The sequence below is a fragment of the Thrips palmi genome, unplaced genomic scaffold, assembly GCF_012932325.1.
Source record: "Thrips palmi isolate BJ-2018 unplaced genomic scaffold, TpBJ-2018v1 HiC_scaffold_2, whole genome shotgun sequence".
Classification (NCBI taxonomy): Eukaryota; Metazoa; Arthropoda; class Insecta; order Thysanoptera; family Thripidae; genus Thrips; species Thrips palmi.
This window is the reverse complement of record NW_023144629.1, coordinates 12446470-12460394: the sequence shown is the minus strand read 5'-3', so window position 1 is coordinate 12460394 and position 13925 is coordinate 12446470. Positions and strand designations below refer to the sequence as shown.

General features: G+C 44.1%; 2 protein-coding genes across 2 annotated transcripts; both read right to left on the bottom strand.

Moving 5' to 3' along the window:
* Positions 1-1274: 1274 nt before the first annotated feature.
* Positions 1275-2353, bottom strand: LOC117647195. The gene is made up of 2 exons (XM_034388825.1): positions 2179-2353; positions 1275-1982 (listed from the first exon to the last, which is right to left on the bottom strand). Exons 1-2 carry the CDS (start codon positions 2306-2308, stop codon positions 1498-1500), a joined length of 615 nt encoding a protein of 204 aa, XP_034244716.1. The 5' UTR covers positions 2309-2353; the 3' UTR covers positions 1275-1497.
* A 52-nt stretch (positions 2354-2405) lies between these two features.
* LOC117647753 lies at positions 2406-5758 on the bottom strand. Its single transcript, XM_034389650.1, has 3 exons — positions 5677-5758; positions 2583-2924; positions 2406-2496 (listed from the first exon to the last, which is right to left on the bottom strand). Exons 2-3 carry the CDS (start codon positions 2915-2917, stop codon positions 2406-2408), a joined length of 426 nt encoding a protein of 141 aa, XP_034245541.1. The 5' UTR covers positions 2918-2924; positions 5677-5758.
* Positions 5759-13925: the final 8167 nt, after the last annotated feature.

Below are 13925 nucleotides of genomic sequence, written 5' to 3'. Positions count from 1 at the left end.
CTGGAAAAAAACGGCCATTTCCAGACAATGTCTGGAAATGGCAAAAAATATCTGGAAATTTCCAGACATCGGTTTCACCGTGTTATGAAAATTAACAAATTTTCAATTTTTATGGGAGAACTTTTTAAAAAAATATTCACAAAAAATTAGCAAAACAAAAGTTCTTTTTTTTCTGACATAAAGTTTCTCAAATATTACTTTTTTTTCTGTCAATAAAACAATTTTGTTGTTGTTGTGATTCAGTTAGCACTAGGACCACTTCGCTCCACCTCGCGACTTGCAGTGCTCATGTTCCTCGAACAAGACTCACCCGCGTTTTGAAACCAACCCCCTCGAGTTTATGAAGTTTGTCAAACCAACACTGAGAATCCAAACGCTATGAGTATAGCGTCAATTGGTGCAATGCAAAAGCATTGCACATGAAGTGCAATGCCTCCCATTTCCCATGCATTAGCATAGGGCCTTTTCGGGAAGCATTGCACCAGAGGTGCAATATGGCTGTGGCATTGCACGTATGGTGCGATATCACAGCGCATTGCACCATACGTGCTATACTCATAGCGTTTGGAATCTCAGTGAACCGTCGTGGTGTTGATACGTTGTGAGGGAGAACTATTACACAGAATTGAAGAAAACATGACTAGAGAACCATAGCCTTTTGAAACAAGCCAAACAATTCAACGTCAGCAACAATGGAGGGGCAGTTTTAATGCGCGACTGCTGGTGCTTTCAGCTTCGCGATTTTCGCAAGGGCGCAGACGCCGAGAAACTAGTTGCCAACCCGTGAAAATTAATTTACTGCCTTCTTTCTCCTAAGAACATGTAAAAGATGTTTTAAAGATGTTCCATTGTCAGAACACTGCGGAATATATTAGCATTAGAATTTTTTGAATTTACCAGCATTTTGATTTCTATTTATTGTCAAGTTTAAATTTCGACGGGTGGCACATCGACCACATTGCTACCACTGCCATTGGTAGTCCCCTGAGCCACAACTTCACAACACCACTTCTTTTCTTTCTCCACACTCTTACACAATAATCAAATTGACTTCGTGACTCCTAGGATTTCTTGAAATCGTATTTTTTATTTGGAAGTTCTTTAAGAATAATCTTGATTTATTTTTCTTATACTAGTTGGAAAAGTATAGGTAATTTTGTTACGAATACTGTGCCTGTGATAGTAACTTCAGGAAAACTTTTTTTTTTGTTATTTAAAATACAGCATGCGTTCTGCCTTGTGCTTGTTACTAAATAAATGGCTGATGTGAAAAATTGTTTCAAATGACGCAATTAATGTTTCTTATGACTTTCATGCTTGACATATGGAGGTCAGCAGGTACAGCAGCAAAGACGTTCTGTGGACGGGACATAGGACGTCAGCAGTGACACTCTTTGGACGCCAGGGACATCCCGTGGACGTCCTGGATGGCAGCGGGGACGTGACGCGCTGGGTGACACGACGGAGACACGCTTTGGACGTCAGCTTTGACACTCTTTAGACGCCAGGGACATCCCATGGACGTCCTGGAAGGCAGCGCGGACGTTCTGTGGACGCGCTGGGTGACACCACGGGGACGCGCTTTGGACGCCAGGGACATCCTGCGGACGTCCTGTGGACGCGCTGGGTGACACCACGGGGACACGCTTTGGACGCCAGGGACATCCTGCGGACGTCCTGTGGACGCGCTGGGTGGCACCACGAGGACACGCTTTGGACGTAGCAGTGACACTCCTTGGACGCCAGGGACATCCCGTGGACGTCCTGGATGGCAGCGAGGACGTCCTGTGGACGCGCTGGGTGGCACCACGGGGACACGCTTTGGACGTAGCAGTGACACTCCTTGGACGCCAGGGACATCCCGTGGACGTCCTGGATGGCAACGAGGACGTCCTGTGGACGCGCTGGGTGACACCACGGGGACACGCTTTGGATGTCGGACGGCCTAGCCTTGGATGCCTCGGACGAATCATGGATGTCCGCTATGTCCATATTTGAAACAAATGGATGATATTTAGATAGCCATCGCTTGTCCTCATCGCCCTGTCCATCCGGCGTCCGCTGTTTTCCACGAGGGGCGTTGAAACATTTTCACAAAGAAAGACTCGGACTCCTGGTGGACTTATACCACTTTGTCAAATGACCAGTGAAATACTTTAAATGAAAAGAAACACCCACCTTTGCTGGGATGCAATAACTTTAGGTTGAGAAAGCAAAACAGTATCATGTATGACCTCGATTCTAACATTGTTAGCCGAAGACAGCCCGCCATCATTTGACTTGCGCGCCACTTGATCTGCATCTGCATGCTCCACTTGCAGACTTAAATTTGGTTCTTTATCACAATTTTTCTTTACCATATCACATTTGGGCACATTTGTATTACTAACTTCTGTTCTTTTGACTTATGTCAATGATTGCTTCTTAATTTGAGTTTCAATGTTTTCATTTCCAGGCACAGGTTTTCTTTGAGAAAGAACAATATGTTTACTTGTCCTAAATAGAAGAAATGCAAAAAGTAAATGGAAATAACTGCACGAGTAACTGGAAAATTTAACATCGGGTTGTAGTACTGAACTTACCTCGTGTTAGTCACATCTGTGAACAGACACCTTCGGGTGACATTTTTACCAGTCTGTGATGAAGAATACCTGTCCACAGTTGGATGTGGAGTTATTTTCTTCCGTCTCTTCACTAACTCCTTAGGAGGTTTTGAATCATTTTCAGAGGAAGATGAGTGCTCTGAATATGATGGAGGAATGACTTTGTCCGATATATACTTTCTCTGTGGCGCTCCTTCATCTGGGTCTGAATCACTATCCCCATCATCGGAAAAATGTGGATTTGAAGGAAAACAGATTCGCACATCCTTGTCTTTCTTGGAATAAAAGGCTGATGCTTTTATTCCAGAAGCCATGTTGATGCTGCAAAAGAAGAAGAACAGTTACTTCTATCGAATGGTTTTGCAAACAAACATCAAACCATGACTCGGGAAATAAAACAACTACATGAGTTTTCCCATGAATGTTTTTCAAAACCTGATTATTTACAAAAAAGCCAAACAACCTTTTTAATTTCAATAAATTTTGAAGAAGCTTGAGTGTATGACATGGAATGATCAGTTCAAATAAAACTCAACATCGGAGTGAGACAAACTTATCATTTACTGAAGGTGCTAGTACTACCAACGGACAACCATCATCGATAATTTCATTTTGCCTTTGGAGTAATGTTTGATGAGCATTTACCATGGAATGAAAGTAGGTGCATAAAATCTGAGGACTTCATTTGGCACAGCGAGATTTATAGAAGCAAAGGAACATCACTACAAGTCTATAGGTCAAGCAGTATGGCTTGGAAAAGTACCAGCGAATAACACAAATAAGTGGTCCGCACTGTTACAATTACAAGCCATACTGCTTGACCTATAGACTTGTAATGATGTCTCTTTGCTTCTTTTAATCTTTCTGTGCCAAATGAAGTTCTCAGATTTTATACACTCACTTTAATCCCATGGTAAATGCTCATCAAACATTACTCAAGGGCAAAATGAAAAATTATCGATGATGGTTCATGCGATGGTTGTGCTAGCACCTTGAACTTTCCAAACAGCAAACTATGGAATGGTCTCGCTGGAGTTCAAATGAGACATAATGAAAACAATATGTATTATTTATGGAATAGGATACAGAACATAGAAGGTTGTTTTGATCACAACCAAAACAGAAAACAGCGGAATCTGTCACATTGGGGACTGACTAAAATACTAAAGGAAACAGTAAACTAGCAGCCCAAGGAGAAAATATGATTGGTCAACTAGAATAAGCCCCATTCTCGTGCACACTGGGAGAAATAATGAAGATTGTGGCTGTTAAACCTAATGCCACTCTCCACTGTTTACCGAAAGAAGGTGTTTACCGTACCCTGGGATACAGAAGACACCGTACCTGAAAGAACGGCGTTCACTGTATCCAGGGAACCTGCATCCACTGTACCTTGGAAACTTTTCAGACACGGCATTCAGTATAACTGTAAGATAAAGGCGAAATTCCAAAATCACGATAGGAACGTTTCGATGACGGAAATGAATTTATCTCAACAAGACGAACAAAAAATGATAAGCATGTTATGGTCTCAGACTCGTAATTCAGTGGAAATCGGGATCAGAAGTCTAAAAAAGTAGGATTTTTGGACCCCTAACATAGGACTCATCAAATTACGTTCCAAAATTCTACTTTTTTAGACTTTTGATGCCGATATCTGTTGAATTTCGAGTCTGAGCCCATAACATGCCTATCATTTTTTGTTCGTCTTGTTGAAATGAATTCTTTTCCGTCATCGAAACGTTCCTACACTGAGAGAAATAATGAAGATTGTGGCTGTTAAACCTAATGCCACTCTCCACTGTTTACCGAAAGAAGGTGTTTACCGTACCCTGAGGCACAGTAGACACTGTGCCTCCAGGAACGGCGTTCACTGTATCCCGGGAACCCGCATCCGCTGTACCTTGGAAACTGTTCAGACACTGCATTCAGTATAACCGTAACATAAAGGCGAAATTCCAAAATTACGATAGGAACGATTGGATGACGGAAATGAATTCATCTTAACAATTCGAACAAAAAATGATGGGCATATTATGGTCTCAGACTCGTAATTCAGCGGGAATCGTGATCAGAAGTCAAAAATAGTTGGATTTTGGACTCCAAAACATCGGACTGATCAAATTACGGTCCTAAATCCCACTTTTTTGACTTTTGATGCCGATATCTCTTGAATTTCGAGTCTGAGCCCATAACATGCTTATCATTTTTTGTTCGTCTTGTTGAGATGAATTCATTTCCGTCATTTAAACGTTCCTACAGTGACTTTGGAATTTCGCCTTTATCTTACGGTTATACTGAATGCCGTGTCTGAACAGTTTCCAAGGTACAGTGGATGCAGGTTTCCGGGATACAGCGAACGCCGTTCCATCAGGCACAGTGTCTACTGTATCCCAGGGTACGGTAAACACCTTCTTTCGGTAAACAGTGAAAAGTGGCATTAGGTTTAACAGCCACAATCTTCATTATTTCTCTCAGTGTATCGCGATTTTGGAATTTCGCCTTTATCTTACAGTTATACTGAATGCCGTGTCTGAAAAGTTTCCAAGTACAGTGGATGCAGGTTCCCTGGATACAGTGAACGCCGTTCTTTCAGGTACGGTGTCTACTGTATCCCAGGGTACGGTAAACACTTTCTTTCGGTAAACAGTGGAGAGTGGCATTAGGTTTAACAGCCACAATCTTCATTATTTCTCCCAGTGCATGGTACGGCAAAATAAGTGAAAACAAACAAAACAAAGCAATGTTCGGAAACTTTTTGAGGTTATAGGTTAGGAGCCAGACTTCTCTGCATACGCAGTAAAGAAAACACATTATTACGAACTTAAATGAGAACACCAAATGAAATGGGAAGGAAACGAAACCAATTCATAAAAATAAAAACCCATGCGAAGCGAGTTTGTCAAACTGCAATAACGGCGAGTCGAGTCACAATGTCCTTCAGGAAGGACTATCGTATTCTCGGCACTCTAGCTTCACCCAGGCAAAGTTTATCATAAGTCTACGTTATGCATTCCAAAGTACAGTCCTTGATCAGCAACTTTGAGTAAAGCGAGTGGGTAATAATACGAACCGGCATTAAATCCGAGCTGAGGAAAACCAACGCCTCTCACTCCTATCACTGGCGCGCAGCGCATACAATTTCTGGACGGGACGGCCCCCTGTAGCCTCGCGCAGTGTTGCATTTCCGCGGGAAGTTTGAAACTCACTCCGAGTGGCGTCTTCTTTGATTTCCAACGCACGGCGACCGTTTAAACCTCGTTTTACCGAAAATAGAGCGGAAAAAAGGGAACGTCTTTTAAAAAGGACGCCGTGACGTAAAGGGTTAAAAAAAATTGGTTTCTGCAGGTCCCAAAGTCATGCCTTTGCGTAACTAAGTCACATCTTTGAAAGCCAATATCTCCCGAACCGAGGTGGTTAAAGCTCAACTTGAGTTCGGAAAATGTAGATATTGACAAGGAGAACAAGAAACAGAACACACAAGGTCGCTCCGATGCAAGAAAGTTTGAAGTTTGGTGTCCCAAAGTCATAAGAATGCGTTACGAAGTCGTATCTTTGAAAGCCAATATCTCCTGAACCGAGGTGGTTTAAGTTCAACTTGAGTTCGGAAAATGTAGATATTGACGAGGAGAACAAGAAACAGCACACGCAAAGTCGCTCTGCATGGTCTTTACCGTTTTACGGTAAGTATAGTCCGTTTGCATACGGTATGCCTATTGGGTCATTCCATGGGGGTTCGACATACTTTTGCAAGTGATGTCTCCGATTTCGATGAAACTTTGCAAGCTTGTTGGCTATGGTCTGAATACCCCCAATACCAATTTTGAGCAAAAAATACCGATTTTTGAAAAAGTTATGGCCTGCGTTAGAAATTTTGAATTTTGTTGCAGACCTTTTTTAAAAACGCTGTAGTTTCTTCAAAAATGAAGCTACAGAGCTCATTCTGGGCTCATTAAAAAGGTCTTGAATTGGACTTGAAGCCTATTGCAACATTTTGACAAAAATTTTCAAATTTGAAAAAAATTGATCAAAGTCAAAATTTTGAACGCAATTTTCTAAAAAGTAGTATTTTTGATTTTTTTTCTTTTTTGATATGTTATAGTCCATACTTTAGTCTAGCAACCCTCAAATTTTGGTTGGAAAAAATTCATAAACAAGGGAGAAAATCGATTTTTAGTGTTACAATGCACATCAATTTTGGTGTCCCAGACTCATTGGCTGAGCGATAGCGAAGCCTGTTACTCCAGTGCGGTTGAAAAGTTTTGTCTGTCTGTCTGTGTGTCTGTCTGTCTGTCTGTCTGTCTGTGTGTGTGTGTGTACACTACTCCTCCTGAACGGCTCGGCCGATCTGGCTGAGATTTTGCAGGGTTATTAGGTATGTTCTTGGCTCGGCACACGCGAAATTTCACAATCCTAGCTCAAGTGGTTCAGTTTTTATAGCCGAAAAACACCTAAAAAACGGCGAAAAATCGAGTTTTCTGTCGGTAGACCTCTCCTGTCTGGATGAAAGGGGGGTCTGGGGGGCGGAGCCCCCCAGCCACGGCAAGTTGAAAAATTACAAGGGTCAAGATCGTGTAATTTGTAGATGAAGCACCTCTATCTAGAATGAAGGGGGGTCTGGGGGCCCCCAGCATGCAGCAGTTCTGAAGTAACTGATGATGGACAAGCATTGTCTGCCGAAGGCAGCCTAGCGCCGCAGGCCAAGGTAGGTACGCCAGGCGCGGATTGGAGAAACAGGCAGCGACACATCGCGAAGCCTGTTACGACAAGACGCGGTCTGGCGTAAACCTACCTTGTTCAGTGTGGCGCTGGCTGCGTTGCCTGCATGCTACTGCACTCCTACCCTCTGGGCGTCGAATTCACCTGCCCAGGGACATCCCCATCGACTCGTCGTATGCTGCGACCCCCCCACCCCCCCATCCCCCTCCAGGTCTTATGGAAAAACCACGTGAATAAATATGTCAATTAAAAACACTCTTTTATTCTATCATTCGAAACAAATTAATGTCACTTTTTTCTTCCTTGCCTGCTTGATGGGGCCGGTGCTGGTGGCTGGACAGCCACGGGGGCAGCGCGGCGCGTTGATGATCTGTTGGGAAATAATTTGTTGTCAATGTATGGTGGATTTCTACTGATGCGGTAACTTCGCTGCAAAGGCTACTCTGCAAACTGAAGTGTGTACATAGTACACTCTTATCAGAGCATGCTTCCAAGTACACTCTTATTTACAGCATACTTGCTAGGTACACACTTACATAGAGTGTACATTGCATGTACACGCTAAATAAGAGTGTACCTGGCAAGTACACTTAAACTGGCCCATGCTTTTAGATAGGACTTATCAAGTGTATTTTAGTGTGTACATGGAAGGTACACACTTATTTAGCGTGTACTTGCCAGGCACACTCTATTTTAGCGTGTGCCTAGCAAGTATGCTGTAAATAAGAGTGTACTTGGAAGCATGCTCTAATAAGAGTGTACTATGTGCACACTTCAGTTTGCAGAGTAATTTTTCACTCACCGTGTTGCACGCCTCGTTTCAGTCTCGGCCTGCTGAAGTGGTACTGGCTGCACTGCTTCCTCCAGTGTTGGCTGTTCTTGTCTCTCCTGAGGTGGTTGAGTTCCAGTAGTCAGCTGCACCTCTAGGGCGTGTTCTGCGGCGGTGGCTTGAGTCCGCTTCGTGGTCGAGCTGCAGAAAAATGAAAACAAAATTATTTTACAGCTCTCATCTTTTTGCGATTGTCTTTATTTCATAGGAACCTACCGTGTCAGCACTGCATCTGGATCGTCCTCGTCTTCCACTGGGGTGTCCACAGCCGATTTTAGCCTGAAGCTAATTTTGTCGCTTGACTTTGAGGTGGTCTTGCGAAAAAATTAGCTTCAGGCTAAAATCGGCTGTGGACACCCCAGTGGAAGACGAGGACGATCCAGGTGCAGTGCTGGCACGGTAGGTACCTATGAAATAAAGACAATCGCAAAAAGATGAGAGCTGTAAAATAATTTTGTTTTCATTTTTCTGCAGCTCGACCACGAAGCGAACTCAAGCCACCGCCACAGAACACGCCCTAGAGGTGCAGCTGACTACTGGAACTCAACCACCTCAGGAGAGACAAGAACAGCCAACACTGAAGGAAGCAGTGCAGCCAGTACCACTTCAGCAGGCCGAGACTGAAACGAGGCGTGCAACACGGTGAGTGAAAAATAAGCCTTTGCAGCGAAGTTACCGCATCAGTAGAAATCCACCATACATTGACAACAAATTATTTCCCAACAGATCATCAACGCGCCGCGCTGCCCCCGTGGCTGTCCAGCCACCAGCACCGGCCCCATCAAGCAGGCGAGGAAGAAAAAAGTGACATTAATTTGTTTCGAATGATAGAATAAAAGAGTGTTTTTAGTTGACATATTTATTCACGTGGTTTTTCCATAAGACCTGGAGGGGGGTGGGGGGGGGGGTCGCAGCATACGACGAGTCGATGGGGATGTCCCTGGGCAGGTGAATTCGACGCCCAGAGGGTAGGAGTGCAGTAGCATGCAGGCAACGCAGCCAGCGCCACACTGAATGAGTCTGGGACACCAAAATTGATGTGCATTGTAACACTAAAAATCGATTTTCTCCCTTGTTTATGAATTTTTTCCAACCAAAATTTGAGGGTTGCTAGACTAAAGTATGGACTATAACATATCAAAAAAGAAAAAAAATCAAAAATACTACTTTTTAGAAAATTGCGTTCAAAATTTTGACTTTGATCAATTTTTTTCAAATTTGAAAATTTTTGTCAAAATGTTGCAATAGGCTTAAAGTCCAATTCAAGACCTTTTAAATGAGCCCAGAATGAGCTCTGTAGCTTCATGTTTGAAGAAACTACAGCGTTTTCAAAAAAGGTCTGCAACAAAATTCAAAATTTCTAACGCAGGCCATAACTTTTTCAAAAATCGGTATTTTTTGCTCAAAATTGGTATTGGGGGTATTCAGACCATAGCCAACAAGCTTGCAAAGTTTCATCGAAATCGGAGACATCACTTGCAAAAGTATGTCGAACCCCCATGGAATGACCCTATTGGGGATTTTTGTGGCCACAATTTTGTGCCACAATCACGCTCGTCTCGAATTGGAAGTTACTCAACCTCATGGAGATGTTATTTCCTCGTGACAGTCCTCAATTAGTTATTGATGGTAATGTGTATTCGCAATGAGAAGATTAATGTAACATGATGGTGTATTGCCATTAAAAATAATGAATGGCATTGCTTTCTTTTTGGCTGAGCGATAGCGAAGCCTGTTACTTCAGTGGGGTTGAAAAGTTTTGTCTGTCTGTCTGTCTGTCTGTGTGTGTGTCCGCACTACTCCTCCTGAACGGCTCGGCCGATCTCGGTGAGACTTTGCACACTTCTTGGGTATGTCCTTGGCTCGGCACACGCGGAATTTCACCATCCTAGCTCAACTGGTTCAGTTTTTTTAGCCGAAAAACACCTAAAAAACGGCGAAAAATATAGCTTTTTGCAGATGGATCACTTCTGGCTTGGAGAAAGGGGGGTCTGGGGGGCGGAGCCCCCCAGCTTCGTCAAGTTAAAAAGTGACAAGGGTCAAGATCGTGTTATCTGTAGATAAAACAACTCTATTTAGAATGTAGGGGGAGCATTCAACAAGTTAAAAAATAACCGACAATGGACAAGCCATTGCCTGCCGCAGGCAGGCTAGCGCCGCAGGCCAAGGTAGGTACGCCAGGCGTGGATTGTAGGAACAGGCAGCGAGACATCGCGAAGCCTGTTACGACAAGACGCGGTCTGGCGTAAACCTACCTTGTTACAGATGATTGTGCCAAGGGATTGGAGCATTTTGACTCAATGCAAGCGGTGACAGGTGTGGTGTCTGATGAAGAGGCAGTGAATGGTAAATTATTAATCTTTGGGTTTTTTCCTGTTAATCTTCTTAAGACAAGGTCGGTTTACGCCAGATCGCGTCTTGTAACAGGCTTCGCGATGTCTCGCTGCCTGTTCCTCCAATCCGCGCCTGGCGTACCTACGTTGGCCTGCGGCGCTACCCTGCCTTCGGCAGGCGATGGCTTGTCCATCGTCGGTTACTTCTAACTTGGTGCATGCTGGGGGCCCCCCAGACCCCCTTCATTCTAGGTTCCTTGTAGCTTTTTAGCTTGTCGGGGCTGGGAGGCTCCGCCCCCCAGACCCCCCTTCTTCAAGGCAGAATCTGCCTGCAGAAAACTCGATTTTTCGCCGTTTTTCAGGTGTTTTTCGGCTATAAAAACTGAACCAGTTGAGCTAGGATAGTGAAATTTCGCATGTGCCGAGCCAAGGACATGCCCAAAAAGTGTGCAAAATCTCACAGAGATCGGCCGAGCCGTTCAGGAGGAGTAGTGCGGACACACAGACAGACGGACAGACAGACAGACAGGAAAAACTTTTCAACCCCAATGGAGTAACAGGATATATCGCTCAGCCAACAAACTGCTATAATGTTTTGCATTTGTTTTTATGCTGCAGGTTCAGAAGAATCTATACATCTGCATCTGTCTGCAGGGGCAAACCAGGGCCAATCAGCAGTGCCCAAAATGGACCATCGACGATTTGGCCCATTTTTGGCTCAAATGTTACCTACCCATAGGTAAACATCGGGGTAAAATTTCAGCCACCTAGGTGTCGTTTCATAGGAGTTATGGGCAATCTTAGTTTTTGATTTTTTTTCTTAAGTGGTTTTTGACCAAATTGCTACATTTTCCAAAAATCACTCTCAAGTCTACAGTTTTGCCCCTAGTTGGCTGAAAACTCGTTCCCCAGCGTAAAATTGCACGAGGAATTCGATTTCAGGGCCCAAACGGACCCCTGGGCAGTCTATCATAGAGAAAAATGCCAATTTTGACGAAAAATCACTTTTTTTAAGGTTTTACGTCGGTGCGTTTTAAAGCTACACCCGAATCCAAACTTGGTCAACTCCATGCGGGAAATCGTACCTTTTACTACCACCTAAAATAGCACGGCTCGACATTTGGGTGGTATGGGTATGGTTTGGGCGCTGCAGCCTTGGGAACTTTTAAATTAAGAAAAACTAGGAAATTCCTCCTTACGGCGAGGTCAACCCTCCTGCATTGGCTGTTTCGGGTTCAACTGAGGCCCCGCGGTAAGATTTAAGTTAGAAAGGCCCTTCTTACCCCTCACTACCACCACTGACCCTCTGAGAAGCGCACTGAGGTCACTTTTGGGTCCATGGCTGCAGCCAAAATGACAGAATTGACGAAACATCTGAAGGGTAGGCAACTTTTCCTACGCGCCTGAAGGGGAGGCAAATTATCCTACGCATGAGTGGGGCTGTTCTAGTCTAATAAAACATGTAGTCTAACATCTGCTTCTTTTATTATGAAGAGGATAATGATCACAATTTTGACAAATTTGGCAGTTAGATAAAATACTAAGCTACTCTACAAATCAAAGAGTGTAAATAGTATGCTCTAACTGGAGCATGCCTGTAAGCACGCTCTAGCTCGCGCATGCCTGCCAAGCATGCACCAACTAGTACTTACATGCCATGTACACGCTTCCTGATGCAGAAAACTCCCTATCCCGTATGCAGTAAATGTATGCTTCAGTTCGCGTGTACATGGCATGTAAGCACTAGTTAGTGCATGCTTGGCAGGCATGCGCTAGTTAGAGCGTGCTTGCAGGCATGCTCCAGTTCGAGCGTACCATGTACACTCTTTGATTTGTAGAGTAGGAACAAACCTTGGCTCATTATACATTGAGCGAATATCGTAAATTGCTGATCATTACACTAAACCAAGAACACAACTTTGCTTAACACATATGAAAAAGTCCAGACGACCATCTGGGAACACCGCTCCCGGACAAATCCGATTTTCCGATTTCGCCTCACAGAATTGTCACGATGAGGGTATTTTCGGAATCAGCGGATCGAGTCCAGGCCATTCGCACACGTTTCGACTTGGTTTCAGCTGTCACAACCAACTCGATTTTGAAACGGCCCGATTCTGCTGCACGTCAAGAAGGCCGTGTGGAAAACGGGTAGGTTGTAAAAGCTCAATACAGGTCGAAAAGTGTGCGAATAGCCTGGGGTCCCTCCGCTGATTCCGTAAATAACGTCATTTAGCTTGCTAGGCCGCTTTTACGAACGGGAACGGTGTTCCCGCACTGGACATGTCTCTGACGGCCGTCCGGGAATCACGTTCCTGTACCAAATTCATCGTACGAGGTCCGTTCAAAAAGTGACTTGCGTCTTTCGTTGAGGCGGTTCCGAAAAAATATGTCTCATGATCGTGACAATTCTGTGAGGCGAAATCGGAAAATCGGATTTGTCCGGGAGCGGTGTTCCCAGATGGTCGTCTGGACTTTTTCATATGTGTTAAGCAAAGTTGTGTTCTTGGTTTAGTGTAATGATCAGCAATTTACGATATTCGCTCAATGTATAATGAGCCAAGGTTTGTTCCTAGCTTAGTATTTTATCTAACTGCCAAATTTGTCAAAATTGTGATCATTATCCTCTTCAAAATAAAAGAAGCAGATGTTAGACTACATGTTTTATTAGACTAGAACAGCCCCACTCATGCGTAGGATAATTTGCCTCCCCTTCAGGCGCGTAGGAAAAGTTGCCTACCCTTCAGGTGTTTCGTCAATTCTGTCATTTTGGCTGCAGCCATGGACCCAAAAGTGACCTCAGTGCGCTTCTCAGAGGGTCAGTGGTGGTAGTGAGGGGTAAGAATGGCCTTTCTAACTTAAATCTTACCGCGGGGCCTCAGTTGAACCCGAAACAGCCAATGCAGGAGGGTTGACCTCGCCGTAAGGAGGAATTTCCTAGTTTTTCTTAATTTAAAAGTTCCCAAGGCTGCAGCGCCCAAACCATACCCATACCACCCAAATGTCGAGCCGTGCTATTTTAGGTGGTAGTAAGAGGTACGATTTCCCGCATGGAGTTGACCAGGTTTGGATTCGGGTGTAGCTTTAAAACGCACCGACGTAAAACCTTAAAAAAAGTGATTTTTCGTCAAAATTGGCATTTTTCTCTATGATAGACTGCCCAGGGGTCCGTTTGGGCCCTGAAATCGAATTCCTCATGCAATTTTACGCTGGGGAACGAGGTTTCAGCCAACTAGGGGCAAAACTGTAGACTTGAGAGTGATTTTTGGAAAATGTAGCAATTTGGTCAAAAACCACTTAAGAAAAAAAGTCAAAAACTTAGATTGCCCATAACTCCTATGAAACGACACCTAGGTGACTGAAATTTTACCCCGATGTTAACCTATGGCTAGGTAACATTTGAGCCAAAAATGGGCCAAATCGTCGATGGTCCACTTTGGG

Excerpts from the sequence above, each read along its gene's own strand:
- LOC117647195 (XM_034388825.1), bottom strand. The coding sequence starts at position 2,308 with ATGCAGATGCAGATCAAGTGGCGCGCAAGTCAAATGATGGCGGGCTGT. Across the intron at positions 1,983-2,178 it reads GTTATTGCATCCCAGCAAAG|CGGACATCCATGATTCGTCC; the intron begins GTGGGTGTTTCT and ends ATATGGACATAG.
- LOC117647753 (XM_034389650.1), bottom strand. The coding sequence starts at position 2,917 with ATGGCTTCTGGAATAAAAGCATCAGCCTTTTATTCCAAGAAAGACAAG. Across the intron at positions 2,497-2,582 it reads ACAGATGTGACTAACACGAG|GACAAGTAAACATATTGTTC; the intron begins GTAAGTTCAGTA and ends TCTTCTATTTAG.